The sequence below is a fragment of the Columba livia genome, chromosome 26 (genome assembly GCF_036013475.1).
Source record: "Columba livia isolate bColLiv1 breed racing homer chromosome 26, bColLiv1.pat.W.v2, whole genome shotgun sequence".
NCBI lineage: Eukaryota > Metazoa > Chordata > Aves > Columbiformes > Columbidae > Columba > Columba livia.
The window spans coordinates 1,622,011-1,641,727 of record NC_088627.1 but is presented as its reverse complement, the minus strand read 5'-3'; the positions used below and the strand labels follow the sequence as shown (position 1 = coordinate 1,641,727).

The window sequence follows — 19,717 nt, the reverse complement described above, 5'->3', positions numbered from 1 at the left end:
GATCTGCCCTCCCAGCCCCTCTCGTTGCCCGTCCTGCAGTGACCCACAGGGGGAGACACAGCCGGGGGCCCAGCCAAGTGCTCCCATCAGTGCACGCACAGCCACACAACTTAGTAATTCTTTTATTTATAAACAAATCAATGTAAATAAGTGCAGAGGAAAGCACTGGCTGACCCCGCACGGGGACCTGTCTGCAGCGGGATCAGCGGCGGGTAAAGACGAGGGGTGTCCCGGGGCCGATGCCGTGAGCGAGGGGACCGCAGCCCCACCTGCCCCGGCCCGCACTGGTGCAGCAGCGCAGCCTGTGCTGGACAACAAAAGGCCTTTTGATTACTTTTCTTTTTGCAACTTTTCCCCTTAGGGGTAAACCTGACCCAGCGCACGAGACTGGAGAGCCTGGGGGCCCGTTCTGCTGCTGCCGGGGGGGTGAGACGCTGCTCTGGATGCGCAGGGGGAGCTGAGGACAGCACAGGGAACAAGTGCTCGCAGTGGAGATCCCGTCCCAGCCCTTCAGGCAGCACCAAGGACTGTGGGTGCTGCCGGGGCAGCTTCCCCATCAGCCCTTTGTCACCATCAGCCCTTTGTCACCATCAGCGCCTCGCTGGCTGGTCCCAGGGCAGGAGATGCTGCAGGGGACGGGCAGCCCCTGTCCCAGGGGACGCGGTGGCACGGCTGGGTGGCCCCTGCTCCAATACTCCTCTTGCAGCTGCAGTAACGTGTCTGGGACAGTGAGTTACTGCTCAAGTGCCATCAAAAATAAATACATTAGACTGTCTGAAACAAACGGGTGCTGGCGGCAGGAGGAGCAGCACAGGGACAGGTCACCGCGCTGGCATCCTCGGGCTTGCCCAACCCAACACCCTCTTGTACCCGCTGAGCTGGGACAGACCGAGACACCAGAGGACCAGGAGGCCCCTGGGAAGACAATCCTGTGCATTTCTGGCTAAAAATCTCCAAGAGCTGCGAGTTCAACACCAGGTAGAAAAATCATTTCATCTTTTTAAACAGAGAACTCCCTATAAAAAAAAAAACCTCCAAAAAAAAGAGAGAAGGATCAGTTGAGTCCTGCAGCATCCAGCCCGCCTGCGACGCCGACCCGGGCCTGTCCTTGCCGGGGAAACCAGACCCAGCTCCCTCCACACTCTCGGGCAGCGCCGTGTGCCGCCCCGCAGTCAGAAATAAATACGGAGCCTCCATCCCCGGCCGAAGGGGGGCTGGGAGCTGGGGGGCAGCGGAGCTCGGGAGGCGGGGGCCCAGTTTGGGCTCCCCCAGGCGTGGAAGACGGGGACGGGGCGGCGGTTGCTCGGGGCTCGGTTGCCATCCCCCTTGCATCCGCGCTGCCCAGCGAAGCGTCCAGCCCCCGGCCCGCTGCCCTCCACGGGGAGCTGAGCGCCACGAGGAGCAGGTGAGGCTGGGACCACACGAGCCGCAGCGAGAGGGAGAGGAGCTGGACTCAGCCCGGAGCTGCGGCCCCATCCCAGGGCAGCGGAGACGCAGGGGCTGGGCCACAGGGAGGGACCCTCCGCGTCTAACAGCATGAACGTGACTCCAGTCCGGTGTCAAATCCCGGGGCAGCCGCGCACCAGCCTCCTCCCGAGCGGCGCCGGGGCCTGGCCGCTGGCACAGGGGGCGGCTGGACCCCCGCAGCGGGGCCGGGGTGTCGGCGAGGTGTCCGTCTGCGGCGTAAATGGGGGTGTGTGCATGCGTACCTGTTGGCAGGCGAGCGCGGGTATGGGTGGCCAGGAGCGGAGCGTCCAGGATCCGTCCTGCCAAGCGTCCTTTCAGAACTTGCCTTGCTTTAGCTTGTCGATGTGGTAAGTGAGCTTCAGGGCCGGCCCCAGCTTCAGCCCCATGTACTTCATCATCATGTCGCTCCGCAGCAAGAGCAGGGCTTTCCCGTCGATCTCCTGCACGGGGGGGAAACAACAGCGCTTGTCACCGCAGCTGTGAGCCCGGCCCTGTCCAGAATGCCCACAGCATCCCCGCATCCCGCTCTGCTGGGGGAAACGGGCTTTGGCAGCAACACACTCAATAAATTCCACTTGGAACATGTTCCTTGCCAGGAGAAATTCACTATGAGGTGAATATTAAGACTCCAGGATGAACAAGGTGTTGTGTTTTGGGTGCGAGGGTTTAAACCCAGCTCGAAGGCAGCGGTGCCTGGAGCCCAGCTGGGCCGCGATGTCTGGGCTGCCCCTCCATGCTTTCTGAGGAAAAGCCTGAACGTGGCACGAGCAGGATTCCTGAGGACGGTTTTCTCAGCACAAAACCCCAGCCGGTACAAAGTCCTGCCGTTCTGCTCGCTCTCCTAGATCCTCCTTGTGTGATGATCTGCCCCTTCACATATATAACACACACATAATATATCCACACGCACACTTACGTGTTTGCGGAAGAGGTCAGCGTGGGGTCCCAGCTGCGGGTCGGCCTCTCGGATGAACTGCATCACCTCCTCCACCGTCCAGGACGAGGGGTCGCGGCTGCTGAGCCGGGAGACGTCCCGAGCGCCGAGGTACCGCTCCGAGCCTGCGGAACCGCCACACGCAAACGTCACCCCGGGCGTCCCGCAGCGTCGCCCCAGCGCTTACCCACCCTCCTCTACCGCTCCGTCTCATCCCGCAAAGCAACGGCAGAGCCAGCGCGGAGCGCAGGTCCCAGCCGCGCTGCAGAGATTCCTGCGGCACATGTCTAGCATCGAAGCCTTATTCTCTCTGCTTAGACCTGACTTTTCGGGGCAGCCTTCTGTGCTGAGCCCTTTTCGTCACTCTGAACCCCACTTTCCCCTTGCCCCCGTCCAGCCAAGCTTGCTCCCCCGTTCCCGCTCTTCCTTGCCCATCTGCTGGCGGTTCCCACCTTTGCAGAAAACTTCCCCCCACCCTTAGTTCTCTCCCCACATGCCATTTCTCCCCTCGCTCCAAACACCACCTGGAGCAATTTTAACCCAGCAAAGCTGTTCTGTGTTTTCATCAGCTGCATTTTCTGACGGACTGAGCCCGTATATGAAAATCTGTTGTCCTGAAGCACCGCTCGACCTCACACCGGTCCCGCTCCCAACGTGCCGGCACAGCCCGCTGCTCCCGCCCCGCTGCACACACCGATGTGGGGAGGCAGCAGCAGCCTGAGCCTTTTAGAGGCTTTTATTGATGCCTGCACCTAAATTACAACTGTTTTTGCAAACGCCTGGATCTGACGTGCGCGGATCCACTGCAATGAACGGCTCCCCTGTCCCTCCGCGCAGCCACGAGCCGCTCGGGCGTCCGCCCACGCTCCCGGCACCCCCCGGCTCCCAGCCCACCGGTTCTGCACTCCCTGGTCGCTCCCGATCCATCCTCACAGACTCAGACCCGCTTATCGCTTTGACAGCCCCTGCCAGTGCTCGCAAATTCAGCTCCTGCACCTCCTGCCCTCCAGGTCCCACCTCGTCACTCCAACGAGCGGCCCCGCGAGCGTCACCTCTCCCAGTTTCCACCCAGTCTCCAGAGCTGCCGTCAGACCTAACACAGCACCCGCGACAGTGCAGAGCTCAGTCTCTGCCATCTCCTCAAGTCAGAAAGGTGTAACTGCAGTTAGAAAAGCCCTTTATCGCCAAATCTACAACGGGAGGGCCGGCTTCTTAACGCTCTTACCCCCAGAGCTAAGCCTGCGCAAGGCAGAGGAGCTGCCCTGGCTGAGGCTAGAGGGCTGGTGCAGGTGCCTGTATCCTTGCAGGCGATAGTCTCTGGAGCTCCTGCTGTGGCTGGATGAATGGACAGAGTTCAAGGCAGAGTCCATGGGGTCCAGGCGAGGCTCCAGGGGCCCTGGGGGGCCATCTCCCAGAACAAAGGTTTCACCTGGAACGCACCAAGCTGCAGTCAGTGCACCCGAACGCCCCACGGGCCCGCTGCCCAAAGCAGAGCCGGGGAGCGGGGCCGAGCCCCCGCGCCGGCGCTCTCCTCGGAAGCACCGAAATCAAACCAGCCTGCGGTTTGCCTGGGAAACGCCCGTCTAACCAGTAACGCTCGGTACCCAAACTGGGGCAACCGCTGCTCTGTTAATGCCTCAACATCGGGGGCTGAGCGCCGCATGTCCCCGGCATCAGCGCGCGAGGCCGCGGACCCGGCGGCTGGGACACGGGATATTAACTCTGTGGCCTGAGAAGCAGCTTCGGAGAGAGTAGGAGGTGGTTAATTCTTGGGCAGATCTTATACAAACTGCCGGTTTTAAATACAGGCTTGCGTTGCAGGAAAACACGCCACGATGAGTGGCGGAGAGGCAGGGAGCGGATAATTAAAGTTTAATTAAACAAATAGCGCTATAGATTCGAGAGTGTCTTTTTACTGCTAAAACACGGAGTTTGGCCACAAGCGTAAATCTGGTTTGCACAACTACCGAACACCCACTGCTTCCAACAAATGACAGTCTTTAAAAAGAAGGTCCCCACTGTGCTGGAACTGCAGCTTTTTAGCAAGAAGCTACATAAATGCCACCGGGTGCAAGAGGAAAAACAGGGTAAGAAGTGAGATCCCCTCCTCGTCTTTCTGGCTTTTTCCCAAAGGCAGAAGGAGCGAAGACTCCCCACTGCTCCCCATCACCGGGAGACGTGTCTCCTTGCTCAATAATCAATATCTGAGGATGTCAGGCTCAGGTTTTAAAATACACCCTCTGAAATGCAAATATTCCTGCTTGTATTTAAACTTCATGGCGGGGTGAACAGGCTTTTAGCTGCGGGATAAAAATGAATTTCTAGACGGGATATGGAAGCACAACTCATTCCTCCCTGCTCTGAACAGCCCTGGTTGGACCAAGAACAGCCCAGGGTGCTGTAGAAGTTCACACCCCAGCGGGATCACCCCCCAGACGAGAAGAGAAACTTCTGCCCACTTGTCTTTACTTCTACGGAAAAGGCTGGAGGACTCTGGGCATGCAGACGGCCCAAGAGACAACGGAATAGACTCTGAAGGAGACTGAGAATCAGTCCTGTAGGACGCAGCTTCCTCCTGCCCAGGGCGGTGGTGGAGTCACCATCCCTGGCGGGGTTTAAAAGACGAGGTTCTCAGGGACAAGGTGTAGTGCGAAAGTTGGGTTATTGTTGGACTTGATGACCCTGAGGGTCTCCTCCAACCAAAACGACTCTGTGATTGGAGCTGCTTTGTCTCTTCACTGACAATACGGAGCGTGCCACGTTCACCGCCTCACCGAGGCACCTCGATCTTTAGAGCAGCCACCGCGCTCCAAGAACGGGCTGAACGCCGCGTGTTCCACCCGCCGCTGGAGCAGCGGACGGGTTTGCTGACGGTTACCTGAGGGCAGCGGCTGATGCGTTAGAGGAGAACGTCAAGGAGACCAGCGAGGACGTGTATCTAGAGGTAACAAACAGACCGGGCCTCAGGGAACAATTTCTGACCTGCTGTTATGCTGGAATAGATGAGATGGTCCCACTCATCACCTTGTTCTTCACATCGGCTATGTGACCAACCTACAGTTTTAATCAACGTACATACTGGGCCGCTAGAAACTGTCCAGCATAGGGAGCAGGTTCAGCTCAGCTGTGCTCGGATAGGGAGCGGGAATCCTGAACGGAACAGGGCCCAGCAGTGGATGGAGATTAAACCTACAGCGCGGTGCATGGGAGGCCGTGGATCAACGACCCGAGCCCAGCAAACTCAGCAAGAACCGGGAAAACAGGGATTCTACCGGGAGAGCAGCAGAGCACGAAGCCACTAATTATGAGCAGTTTTCAGGGACATACTACAAAGAGCTGAGACTAACACCCTGATCGATGATTTCACCATCAATGAATTAAAAGGTTTTAGTAAGGTCAAATCTCCAGGGTGCACTATGGAACGTCTGCAGTTCAAAACAAAAGGGAAGGTGGAAGTGTATTTATTGAAGAATTCTGTTAGTCTTGCAGCTACCTGGACCCCTGGACATCTCCCACAAGGGACAAGGGACACCTATGGACCACGTACCAAAAAGGACATTTTGGCAACTGCCTTGGAGGCCGTGGCGCAGCAGATCCGCGCCTGCGCTACCTGACCGCGATTTCATTTGGTTTCACTGGTGGGGCGCAGGCTGGTGAGACCCTCCCTGTGATTTGGGGAGGATTGTGAGAATGAGACGGGATCCTGGGAAAGGGCAGCGGGTTCCCGGCCGTACAGCTGCGCATCAGCATCTGCACAACACGCTGCAGCAAAGCACTGCGAAAAACCCGGGGGAGAGTGAATGAAGCAGCCGGGTAGTTTTACAACCATTAATACCATGCGTAGCCATGGAAGCTAAAACATGAGTAATTAAATCCCAGATTATAAAGTATTAGATGATGACTACCAGGGCAGAAGGAATTCGCCCTGCGTTCCACACGCCTTACACAACGGCTCGGGGAACATGTCTTGGTGCAGAGCAGCTTCTTCACCTCTCTCCCAAACGCCAAGCGCTGACCCACACCAGAGACAAAGCAAAGCGAACGTCCTAAACCCGCGGCTCGATTCGGCACGGCCAACCTAATCCTGCTGTATGTTACAGGTCACTATAAACAGCTTTGGGAAGAGACGCTGTGCTCACCTTCCAAAGGGTGACGGTCATTCTTTGGTAACTTGGGGGAGAGAGGAGCACTGTATGGAGGGGAATCTTGGGAATATCGCTTTGCACCCCGGCCTGGTCCCTGCAGAGTGCCGTCTAACGAACTGCTTCTGTCTAGGAAAAGAGAACAAGCCCTATTTAGGAGCGGAGACTTTCGGGGAAGCTCAGTCCTGCCAGAGTCACTTGAGACGCGCACACATCGCCAGCCCGTATCAGCCTGTTAGAACTGCAACCCAGCACATCTGTCAGCGCTTAACACGTCACCTTTTGCTTATCAAGTTTTATCAGAGGGAAAGGGTGGCGAGAAACCTAACGAACAATCTTAGCCATGTTTTGCCATATCGCACCCCAAACATCACCTCTGATTGACTTAACTCCATTTCTCCTTGTTTCACCCCATGGCTCATCCCGCTTCTCCCCACTTTCAGACACTCGTAACCCTTGGATGATTTGCAAACATGCTTTGCCACACACGGTGCTTGATTAAACTATACTCGAGTGTTCAATCTTTCCCCAAACGGATCCCCAAGCGCCCCAGCACTTCTCCCAACGCCTCCCTGCGCTGGGTTCTCCGCATCGCACACAGCAGAGCAGACGTCAGGCTGGGCTGCGACACGTCCCTTTGCGGATGACTGAAGGATGCAGACGTGTCAGCGGGTGGATGGACACAGGATGGAAGCGCCAACAGGGATGGGGACAGCAAGCGACTCGGGGGTGGCAGCCCACGCCCCGGCTGCACACCACACGGTCAGCTAAGGAGCGATGAAGACGTCATGTCACCCACGGGGCCAGCAGCCCTCCCGCTGGTCCCTTGCAGGGGGACACGTGTGAGCCGGGTGTGCGGGACACGGGGGAAACGCTCGTAGACAAACGCCGGGAGCTGGACACGGAGCAGCCCCGGGTGCGAGCGGGGCAGGGACGGAGGCAGGACGGGTGACAGAAATACGGCGGGGACTGGACAACAAGGGAGATGCATCATGGCAAACAAGAAGACAAAGGTATAGTTGGGTGGGAAGGATCAGATGGTCACAATTTAGTTGACTAAAGTGAAATACAAAGGTAAAGTTGGAGCCGGGGGGTCGGGCTCTGCTCCCCAGGAACAAGCGCCAGGAGCAGAGGAAACGGCCTCAAGTTGCGCAGGGGAGGTTGAGGTTGGATCTGGGGAACAATTTCTTCCCCAAAGGGCTGTGGGGCATTGGAACAGGCTGCCCAGGGCAGTGCTGGAGTCACCAGCCCTGGAGGTGTCTAAAAGATGCATGGATGAAGTTCTTGGGGACATGGTTTAGTGCCAGGGTTGGGTTTAAGGTTGGACTCAATGAACTTAAGAGGCCTTTTCCAACCAAATGGTTCTATGTTTTTAAGAGGAGCACATCTGCCCGTGCCAGGGTTTGTGCCGCTGGCCCTGACAGTGACACTCTGCTCACCTCCGCAAGTCCAGGCCAAGGCTCCTGCTTCAGGATGCTGCACCTTGCACTGGTGCCTCCTCCCCGATGGCAGAACCTTCCTACACAACCAGCTCTGGTGTCGATGCCCCCGCGACATCCACCTGCGCTCGCTCCGATGGATCCCACCCTCGGCTTCCAGCCGCAGCCTCGCTGAGCCGCGGCAAGGCAAAAAGGTAAGAGAAACGGGCCAGGAACAAAAATACACACCATTGACTAAGGAGTGGACGTCAAATATTTGAACATTCTCGGAAGGGGGACATGAGGGTGCAGAAGAAGCCAACATGTAACTTAGGAAAGAAGATGCACACGATCTATCAGAAAAAGAAGAGCGGTCAGCCTCATTTCCCTGGAATTCAGCGAGGCATTTGATGTGGAGAACTTGAGGGTTACCAGAAGCTTCCTTAGACGCAAAAACATCTGATTTAAGGGGAAAAGCAGTTGGCAGAGCACTGAGCAAGACTACGAGGCTGGAGAGCGATTGCTAACGACTTTTCTTGAGCTCAATGTCATTCAACAACTTTGGCACACGTTTTAGACATTCACCGATGAAATGTGCTGATGACTTCCCAAGTCAGGCCAGATAAAAAAATACATACAACGGAGTACCAGAAAGGAGGTAAATCCAGCATTAAAACACAAATGTGCATTTGAGGGATTGTCTCGTGAGCTGGGAACTTGCAGCTGAGAAGAACAGGGTGTGCGACCAGGACGGGTTGATCATCACCTGCTACAAGGATACAGTGACAAACAGCAGCTTTCAGAGACATTGCCTGTGAACACAATGGTGCCACCAAGGCCCCCTGAGCTCCTCCCCAGAGCTCTGGGTGGCACTCTGGTCACCTCATGGAGATGAATTCAAACCAGCTCCAGCAGGGAGCTCTTCTCAACAGAGCAGCCGAAGGGCGAGCTCCCCAAAGGATACAACTGCTCTCTACCCACTTCCAGAAGAAGGAGAACTACGTTAAGCTAAAAGACAATCTTAAGACAAGGAGACACGGATATCAGGTTGTCCAAGAATAAATTTGGGCTAGAAACTACAACAAAGTTTCTAAAAATTCAGCAAAAACCCCCTTGGAGCAGCCTCCACTGGAAAAGCAAAATCCCCAGCTCCAGAGTGAATCAAAGCAACACTGGATGCTGTGGTGTCTCTAATAACAGGACCCAAGGATCAGTGGTCCAGTTCTATGTGTTCAGATGGCTCCAGATCAGACCTACCTGCTCGCAACACTTCACAGCCCATCCCTGTTCCTATTAACAGCAATCAGCTTCCTGTTTCCTGATGTACAACCAGATCTATTTCCCCTTATTTCCACGGTTATGCCTCACTTAGCGAGACCGAACGCCAGATGCAGCTGACCTAAGGACCTTCCTCCTCCTGCCACAAGCACACGCACCAACTCTCCACGGTACCCACAGCGGCTCCTGTTAAGCCAGCTTGTTCTGGGAATTTGGACCAGCTCCCAGTCCTAACTGGTGACAGATTTCTGGAAGAACCAGCCCCATTCAGGCACACGAGCGCTCGTGCTGCAGAGGAAACAAGGCAGGAGGCACCGAGCTGAAGGTGAGACCACGGCAGCCCTGACACTTGGTGTGATTTAGACTGATGTACAACTGCATCCCCATTCTTCCACGTCCCCTCAAAATCGCCGATACTGTTTCTTTTCCCTCACCAGAAGCCACCGTAATGTGTAGATAACAAAGTTTATCATCATCTTTCAAGCGCTTCAGAAAAATGTTAGATGACCAGATGCCCAACAATCCCTGAGACATCAGTATGAACGGCAGGACGAGGTGTTGTCACTTCTCTGGCCTGTGGTTAACCTTTCTTTAGTCCCTGCAAACACTCAAATGAAGAGTTCACGATGGGCAGCTCTCGGCATCGTGTCACATCTGGTGCTCTGCCTGAGCTTCCCTGAATTCCGACTTTGTTCTTTATGCTTTTCCCCCTGCCAAGCAGCCCAGCTCTCAGCACAGACACCGCTGACACCTCACGGTGCCTGGAAACCATGTGCTCCAGGACCTTCTCTACCCGAGCCCACGACCATGCCCAGACCCTGGCTCCTCCTCCTCCCATCCTGCTTTCGTTCTGTCTCATGACAACAGAACCACAGCCACAATTATCCAAAGGATTATCTTCAGAAAGACTTCAAACAGCACAACAGCTACTTGCTGACTCAAGGGGCAGAAAGGTAGCGGAGAAAGCAAGGAGAGCAAGATCAGCACAAGACACCTGTCAGCTGCCTAAAGAGGGTGCAGACAGCTTCCTTCCTCTCCACGACTGGCATTTCCACAGGAGCCCCACAGCCAGCGATCACCCCAGGGCTGCCGCTGCTGCACAGCACCGCCGGGAAAACTATCGGTCTTCTTGTTTTCCGCCGCTTTCACTTCAGAGCAATTTTGCAGCCTGATGATTTGAATCACGGCATGAACTATCTTGCCAGGAGTGTGTTGCTTCAACGCGGTGGAGTGTTGGCCACGCCAAGAAAAACGAAAGCCACCTACGCCTGAGATGGCTGCAGCACCGAGGGCTGGCAGCAGATCCACAGCCACCGTGGAAACCGCTCTGCTGGGTTTTCATTCCATTTCTAATTACAGTTTACCTGCTGCACGTTATCACTCTTCCATTTCTCACGCAGAATCTTTCAGCGGAATTCTAACCGGGTGAAGTCACTCTAAGCAGATTACAGGAAGCGGGAAGGGCTGGGGGACAAGGAGAGGAGGGAAGACAAGGAGACAGCACGATGAGCGGAAACCTACAGGCGGAGATGGAAATCAGACCGACAGGCAACCGAAAATATGCAACTTGGATCCTGAGCAAATAGAGTCCAGCGGGCTTGTGCATGACGCTGGGTGTGATGCAATGAGCCCTGCGGAGAGGGCTCTGAAACCCACGCCTGCCTCCTGAGATAAAGGTAAAATCTGGGTTAAGAGCACCTGGGGTCCCTAAACGCCGCCCCCGCCCCAGCTCCTACCTGGTAGATACCTGTCGTGGTCGTACTCGTGTGCCCGCTGCATGTGGCTGTTCTGAGTGAAAGGCTGGTTCCCAAAGAGGTTGTCACTGCGAAGATTGTGGCAGAGCTTCTCCAGGAAGCGGAGGACGTAGGTGATACTGTTTACTGCTGGCAGGTTCAGAGTGTGCTGTTCCCGATCAAACACAGCTGGAGACAGAAACAAACAGAGCCCAACACGTAAACCCCCAGCAAAAGCAGGAGGCTACGCCCAGGGCTGCACAGCCAGCTTCTGTATCTCAGCATCGCTGGTCTAGACCAGAGCAAACAAAAGCCGCTGCCTTCCCCGGGACAGGCTACAACCAGTCTGCTGCACCCGGCGCCAGGTACGGGGCTGCGGGGCCGGAGACGCCGCGTTCGAGGGAATGCAAAGGCATTCAAGGAGGGGCTTGTGCTCCCAGCATCCGGCTAAACGCGGGCTTAAAAGCCAAATTAAAAAAAACAGGGTACTTCTTGTCTTTCCATCAGGAGTTCTGAAAATCCCCCCCCGTTCCGCCTCCTCCTGGGGGATCGGGCAGCGCTGGGGACGAGAGGTGAAGCGTTAACGCTGCCCAGGCTGCTGCCGCCTTCTCCAGCAGCCGTGCCCCGCGGCCGCGCCAGCTGCTCTGCTCTGAGTCAGCCGCGAGCTGTTGCTTCACCGACACAGATGTTTGGCAAGAAGGAGAAGACAGAAATCTTCTGTCTGCCCCCGGCCCGTAACTGCACCGAGCGGCAGGAGAGACATCTTCCAGCGAGCGAATTCTTGCAATGACATCTCTGAAGGCAAAGCGCTGCAGGCCGGTTCTCACCTGAGATGACCTCTCCCCCGTGGCCTTGTTTTAAGAAGGAGAAGACTGTTTTCTGATGATAAGCGCAATCAATGCAGGCCTGTACTGCTTGCTGCAGGACAACAGAAGCTCGAGCTGGTCCAAAATGGTCGGGCAGCTGCTGAACTTTCTTCTTGTCTAGGTGGGGCCCAGTGCTGCCGTTCTTGTTCAAGTAAATGCAAACTGCCAAGATGAGAAATGTGTTTGCCATTAACCCACTCAAGAAAGCAAGAAACAGATGCCTAAAATCCAACCTGAGAGATGCTGAGGTTTTAAGACTGTCAAATCATTTCCAATGGGGAATCCACCATGACTGCCTGTCTGCATCCTAACAGCGGAGTCACTTATAGAGGGGAATCACCTCCGCGATCTCCCTGCCTCGCACCCACCTTCCAAGCTGCTGCTGTTTCTCCTACGCCTTCCCCAGCGCTCAGGCTCCCACAGGCAGCTGCAAAGCGGTTCCCGTGCCAGCCAAGGTGGCTGCGACGTTCAAAGGAGAAGAAGGAGCACAGCTCCCGCTTTTTAGGGAAGCTGCGTTCTTTAGGTTCCTCTGAAAAGTGGCCAGTTATGTTCTCAGGAAACAAAGGGCTCAGCCCATATCCAGTGCTTGACCTTTCCTGCCCAGACCCATCTTCAGCTACATCTCACAGGTGTAGCAGAGCACATATGCAGCACCGCCGCTCCTACCCCTGCTCTCTCGTCCCTGTTTGCCTCCATACCCTGGCTGAAGCTGAACAGACCATTGCCACCGCCGTTCAGCGGTTGTTCTGCACCTTGCTGCGGCTCCAGCTCGCGAGAGGTGCTGCACACCGAGCTGCTCCAGGCACCACGGGCCACAAGAACCGCCCCTGGAGAGCTGAGGAAGCACAAGCATGCAGGTGTAACCCAGGGAAAGGGGTCCCTGCACTGACCAGGTGGACTCGCAATCTTCCTACGACTTCATTATTTCCAGAACAGACAAAAAGATAAACGAACGGCTGATCTGAACACGCGTGCCTCTCCTCTCCTCCCAACACACCTGCTGGAATTGTAACGCTTGCTGGTGTACGGGCTTCGGAAGGAACGGGGGTATCTTGGTGTGTCGCTTTCTGACTGATGCAGCAACTCAGTGTGTGATCCTGCCCAGAATGCGATTCGAGACCCTTACCTGTGGGAGCCTGCATGGCAGAGCTGGGGATTGTAGCAGCGTCCTGAGGCACAGTGCTTGTGTCTGGTTCTGGGGTACTGGTGGTTGGAGAGGTGGGTGCTGGGTTCAGCAATGTCCTAGGTTTCCTCTGCAGAAAAAGAGGAGATATTTCTCCTTTTACCCCTGCTCTCCTTTACCACCCGTGATCATTACACTCTCTCCTCTGCATCCAACAGACAAGGCACTGTGGAGCATGACACACTTCTGATGGCGATGACGGGGAGTCTCAAGAACCTATTAATCAATACGTGTGTACTTTATAAACCACGATCCTGAAAAAATAACAAGCCTGAGATCTGCCGCCTCTGCTTGACTTACACTAGCTACACAAGATGGACGGAAGAGCTTATTCCACCGTTTGGCCATCCTGTCGTGATCACAGCATCTGCCATGCTACTTCACAGCTAATGCAGCTCCAAAGACACAGCTTTTCGATGGAAATGAGCTTTAGGACACAGACATTCTCTACAGTTCTAGGGCTGGACTCTGAAGGACGTTCCCAGCCCACGTGCCCCTTTGGTCTCCTACTTGCTGCAGTCACCCAGCCAGAGGCTGAGACAAACGTGCACAAGCACACGCATGCACCATCCCATGGCAGAACTTGCAGCACCTGCTTTTCACCCGCCTGCTTCAGCATCAGCTTTTACCTTACTGCCAGGCTTGGGGCCTCTCTTTCTGGGGAATTTCAAAGGCTCCACTGACTTGGAGGGTGTAGGCATGGGGTGATGGATTAGCGCTTTGGTCGTTCGACCACGCTTCTTCCCTGTTTTGCGACGCCTTTGCCCTTGTTGATGCCCCAAAACAGTCTTTGTGCTACTGTGCATGCTAGGCTTCTCCGAGTTTACTTCGGAGGCAGGTAAAGGGCTCTTTGGAATCACAACTGAAATAAAAAGAGAAAAAGCAAATATAATTAAATCAGGCGAGAATCAAAACCAAGAGCAGCCTCCATCGTTAAACAGTGTCACATGGAAAAACCTGGAGTATTCACAGCCCCCTGAACGGAGGCGACCGCTCTCCAAGCCAGAATAAAAACCAAACGCACCGATCCTTGGTTCAGCCCTCGAGCTGTGGGACACTGAGGCTTAGCCTAGATGGGCTGAACTCCAGAAGGATCATGTTTTCAGCCATACTTTCCTTCCTGGAAATAACTGGCACCTACACCTCTTCCTCCTGCGAGCGGGGACCTGCCAGCCATCAGCAGAAAGGCGCTGAGCGCGTTCCTGGGGAGGACCAGCCAAGACCTGCCCGAGCGCCACCGAGCCAGCGCCGCGCTGGAAATCCCCTCTCTCAAGGCAGAACTCAAACCTGTCCCGTCCCTAAATCACCGGTGACCTGCAGTGGAAGGTACCAGCTCCACCCTTGACGCCTGCAGGGACTATTGCTCCTGGCCCCGAGTAACAGCTCATCTCGGATCAGCCCACCTGCTCCTCTCACATGCTGCCCGAGGTAAGCAAAGTGCCAGCACACTGTCCGTTCCTTCTTATCTTCTCATGCTTTCCACGAGAAAACCAGGTTTCTGGTGCTTTTGCCCATAAATTCCCCGAACTGGGTCACTCATCTTTACAAAGTCCTGCTAAAGGCTCGAGATGAACTGGTCCAGCTCAGCAGAACAGTGTTTCCTTTAGATTTAAACTTCTGCTAAAAATGAAACAAAGCCAAACCCTCCTAGATTTTGAAAAGTGCACGGTGACCTTCAGGACGCCTTGTTTCTCAGACCTGGAAACCCTGCTGTGTATTTGACACGGAGGCTCTGAATTAGAAAAAGAAAACCCAACCCAACAAACCTCTTTTGAAGTGAGGAGCTTTACAGTTACAAAGACCTTGGCTGAGGAAACCGAGTGCAATAAAAGATTGATACCAGGACGGCACGCAGCCCTAACAGTGGCACAACCCGGGGTAACAAAGAGATTTTCACGGTTTTTCTAATGAGGGTTTTTATAAGCAGTTACTCTGAGCAAATTCCCATTCCCCTGGCACAAATGCAGTGTTTCCTGCTGACAGCTCTGGAGCAGCACACGGAGCTGGGTCCAGCTTTCCAGGGCTCTAGCAGGGGGTGACAGCAGCCAGCCCAGGTCAGGAGATGCTCCAGGCACCAGCTCTGCTCACCCCTGCACTGCCAGCCCCGGCACGGCTGCGACGGGGAGGTGGAACAAGGTCCCATCAGTGGCAGCTTATTTTGGCCTTACGTGAACGAGCCACTGGAGGTGGAGGATCCTGCTTTCTCCCTGGTTTTATGCCACTCCGACTCCGGGGTCCCTGTGCTCTCTGCGGGTCACTGGGCATCAACCCGCCGGGGCCAAGAAAACCCAAGTGAATGGTTCATTCGGGCAGCTCGAAACCAGGACCAGTGTTATCACACGGCAGGACTATGGGACTTCACACGGCTGGACACGCTGGCAAGGATCTCACAGAATCCCAGGATCCCAGCCTGTTTGTAATTTATAATAAAAAATTCTCATCTTTTTGTACAATAAACGCTAGAAAGATCTGCTGTCTACTTCAGCCATGAAGATATTACAGGTAAGGTTTAATTTGCCAGGCTTAAAGAATCAGTTTTCAGCCACACAGGCTGTGTGACATCCCAGTGTGCAGCCAGCTCCGGCCATAAATACACAGAAAATGACTTAGATTGTCGCTTTGTGCCACTATTGCTGAATACAACGGGGAATACATTGCTGAATAAGCACTAATATATTTTTCCTATGGCTGCTTCTATGAGACTGACAGAATGCACAGACATTTTTCTGACCTGGAGTGATTTAATGAAATGAAGTCTTATCACCCCACAACCCAGGGCCATCCAGCAGAGTTGCTTGATTTTAACCAGAACCTGAGAAAACACCAGCCCGTGCCAATTCAGTTCTCCTGCCCCTACCAGACACACTGAGCTGTGCAGAATCACCGACCAAAGAGCAGAGTCGTGCCAGCCCCAAAACCACCGATCACAGCGGGAGACGCTGCTGTCCCGTCACCGAGGTGTTTATAACCCCTTCCAGTGACTGGATGCATCCTAAAGGAGCCTTAGTTTTTTGCCAGGTGCCCGTTACTTCCCTTCTGCCTAGCATACAATGTGAAATACCTTTTCATGTTCTTAACCGGTTTCCAGCATCACTTCAGAGACAGTAACTCATTAGCACTTAGCACTTACTGATGCTCTTTAAACACGTTTAGATTCTGCTCAATGCAGGGGGAAAGTGCTTTGAGACCTGGCACAACAAGCGTTAGGGATGCGAAACACAATAGACTTGTTCATCACAATGCCCTGGGGGTCGGCGCAGGCCCCATTCTGGTGGTGGCAAAATAAACAGAGATAAGTGAGTGGCTCATGGTTAGAGACAGACAGCGACAGTGCTGCGAAGAGCAACCACGTCCAAATCGTTGTCCTCAGCGAAAGTCATTTTCAGTTTAGTGCTGAGCATGCAGATTTACTTAGTTCCAAACCTCAGGTCTTAATTTCTCCCCTCTATGGGAGAGAAATTAACTGGAAAACCACTGTACTGAATCATAGAATCACAGAATCATAGAATTGCTTTGGTTGGAAGAGACGCTCAGGATCATTGAGTCCAACCATAACCCAACTCTAGCACTAACCCATGTCCCTGAGAACCTTGTCTAAACGCCTTTAAACCCCTCCAGGGATGGTGACTCCACCACTGCCCTGGGCAGCCTGTTCCAATGACCTTTCCATGCTTATCACTTCAGGATCGGCCATCAGCAGAGCACGGACCCACAGGGGCTGTCAAAAGCACCAGGGGTGACTGACACACGGCTGCTCCACGCAGCAGTCCCCAAACAAACCCCCGAGCCATGGTCTTAGCAAGTAACGAACCTGCAGACTGGGTGAGACTCGTGCACAACACCCAAGTCAAGCTGAGCTACACGTGCAGCGGGACACGAGTCACCGGTTTCTTCACAGATTTTCAGCCTGCGGGAAGTTTGCAACAGCACGGCTATGCTGCTATTTATATCCAGCCAGCTCAAGGACGTACCTTCAGGTAAAATGCGTGCCATGCGCGGCCACCAGTCAATCCACCGACCGATCCCATCTCCTGCCTCTGGGAGTTAATTATCAGCAGGTTTCCAAAGCCCCATGTTGAGTATCGAAATGTTTCTGTACTCTTGCCATATTCAGGCTATTCAGGAGTGTTCCTGGGGCTTCTGCTTGTTCTGATCCTCAATAAAGTTCTTTTTTTAGCTTTGGCTTCCTGGTTAAATATTAGCAGAACACCTTCGACATACCAGTGCACGAAGAACAAGGAGACTGGTAGGAGGGTGCGGTTTATTCTGCCTTTTGTTCTTTTTTAAAGCTGTTCAGAAGTTACAAAAATACTGAAGATCAAGAGAAGAACTGCGAGAAGCCGCAAAAGGTCCGATCCGTATAACAAGTGGGGCTGTATATTCAGTACAAAGTTCCTAGATTCAATTAAAACTCCCGTCCGAGCCCCCAGACCCACAAAGCCAACGCAAGTCCCAGGATGCACATCTGGGCCCAGGCGGGGTTAGTGCTGAGCAAGTGTGCTCCAAACAGTCCACAGACTTTTCCTGGGCTGTTCCGATCGTGGCTGCACGTGCGTTAGACTCACGGATAAAACAGAAAACGCTGAACTTCTGTGCTGAACTTCTCCCGCCATCGGTGCAGAAGCTCCACCTGTGTGGTCCCAAATCCAGCCACCCCGACACACACAGACGTCACCCGGTTTGATGGACAAGCTCCAAATCCCATCTCAGTCCTGAAGTGACAGTAATTAATACTTCTCCACCTCCTGTAAAGCTCAGGAAACCACCTGCTACCCTGCCAGCTACTCCTGACGAGGCTCCTCTACCCACCGCCGCGTTCTCACCCCGAAGGTGGAAGAGAAACCAAGCAATATCAAAAATAAAGCCATAAAACACACATTACCTTCGCACACGGGCAGAACATTTAGCATCCGATCATCGTCTTCACTTGAAGACACCAAGCAGTTAATGAATAAATCATACGGCAGCAACGGTGGCGAGAGATGAAGAACTTCAGGAACTTTCTATCCAGGGTGAGCATTTTGTGCCTCTGTCACCTCCTGGAGCTCCGGCTCCGCAATCCGGGCAGCACAGGCGGGGAGACGGCGAGGCCAGCAGTGGGTGCGAGCTCCACTTCAACATATCCCCATGGTAATTATCTCAAACTATTAAGTTTTGCTTGCTTTGCAAGCAGAAGGAGCTGCTCTCCAGGCAGCCAAGCCCAGGGAGCGGGCAGCTCGCCGGCAGCCCCGGTTCCGGCAGGAAGGCGAGCGCCGGGTTTAACCGCGCCGAGCACCGGCTGGTTTGGCTGGAGCGGGACGTGTGCTCCGCACCAGCATCGGCGCTGCCCGGCCCGCTGGGCGAGGGGCCCCCGGCCAGCTGGGCTGGTGCCAGCAGCGACTCCACTCCTCCCAATTCCAGGGCTGGAGCCGCTTCCGAGCTCTGCCCGCCCGGCTTTAACGCTTTCAGTGCTGCCCCGTCCCACGCCAGCACGGCGGCGTCACCGCTCGCTCTGCTCTGCAGCGGCCAGGAGGGTGGAAAAATGAACCCACCTCCAGAGGAACCCAGAATCACCCGAATGCCGCAAAGACCTTCTGATTTAGACTGTGACAGCTACTCTTGTGGCTGCGAGCAGGTTGCTGCGGGCTGCGCGGGTCCCTGCATCCTTGTTGTTAAGGTTATAGTGTCTCCATCCAGCAGCGATGTACTAAACGTGGTGAGCACACTGAGGGGACGTTACTGCGCGTGTGTGTGCGGGCATGGATTAAGTCTGGATCTCTCAGGATGTGGAAATCGAGCTGCTTTTCAAGAGGCCGGGGAAGACTGCGCCCGTCCCAGCATCTTCCAGCCACAGCACTGCTGGGATGATGCACAGAGCCACCACTGCTCAGCCCTAAAAAGGGCTCCTGGGGGGTCCTGTAAACACCTCACACTTTTTGAGACGAATCACAGCTAAAGTTCCTGATACTGTAGCACAAACCCTAGAAAAACGCATGCATTTCTTTGAAATTTAACCCTGAGGTTTAAATAGAAGAGTTATATGTGTTTTCTCGAGTAAACACCCAGATCTTGCAGAAAATCTCAGATTCCTGCGCCCACGATCAGCACGTACAGGCAGAAAGCCCTGATCCCACCTGCTCAGCCCCTCTGTCCCACCTGTGTCCCTTTACCTGGCACGGCCTCTGCAGCGTGTCACCTCCTCAGGGGAAGAGCCCTGAGCTGGAAGCTGCTTTACGCAGGTACCTGACAAGACCCCGCTTTGGTTTCTCCTCCCCGGGGGCTCACAGCTCTCCTCCCACAAACCACTTCAGAAAGGAAAACACCTCCTCATGGATCCTCTTCCAGCGTGTGTTTCCCTGACTACAAAGAACTGAACTTTCCTCTAGTCTGCAATTGGTTGTGGAAACCCAAATTTCCCATGGATAACAGAAGCAGACACACTCTCTACAAGCCCATGACTTGGCTGATGGGGGGATTTCCCCCATCCCACCTCCCTGCTGACAGTAGGTGGTCCTGGAAACTACAGCTAACCAGCCTCTTACCTTTCTTCTCAGTGATTTTTCTCACGCACTCGTATTTCCCTCCTCAATCTGTTTTGCCCTGAACCTCGCAGCAGCGCCTCCACTTGTGTGTGCAGCTCTCGCTCTTTCTTCCCAGACATAATTTAAAGTAACTAAGCAACAATCCTCATTCTTTAGGTCAATCCTAAATATCGAT

General features: G+C 54.5%; 1 protein-coding gene across 7 annotated transcripts in view; it reads right to left on the bottom strand.

Moving 5' to 3' along the window:
- Nucleotides 1-108: 108 nt before the first annotated feature.
- Nucleotides 109-19,717, bottom strand: part of SCMH1 (Scm polycomb group protein homolog 1) — a 47,545-nt gene continuing 27,936 nt past the window's right edge. For 3 of the 7 annotated variants that reach the window (XM_065041400.1, XM_065041402.1, XM_065041401.1), the window contains 8 exons: nt 13,651-13,883; nt 12,965-13,091; nt 11,800-12,000; nt 10,976-11,161; nt 6,541-6,672; nt 3,627-3,830; nt 2,384-2,526; nt 109-1,907 (listed from right to left, as the gene is read on the bottom strand). In XM_065041400.1, the coding sequence (XP_064897472.1) occupies nt 1,782-1,907; nt 2,384-2,526; nt 3,627-3,830; nt 6,541-6,672; nt 10,976-11,161; nt 11,800-12,000; nt 12,965-13,091; nt 13,651-13,883 (1,352 nt within the window). In that variant the 3' untranslated portion in view covers nt 109-1,781. The remainder of the gene's footprint in view (nt 1,908-2,383; nt 2,527-3,626; nt 3,831-6,540; nt 6,673-10,975; nt 11,162-11,799; nt 12,001-12,964; nt 13,092-13,650; nt 13,884-19,717) is intronic. The other 4 variants (XM_065041404.1, XM_065041403.1, XM_065041405.1 and 1 more) reach the window with 4 other exon arrangements.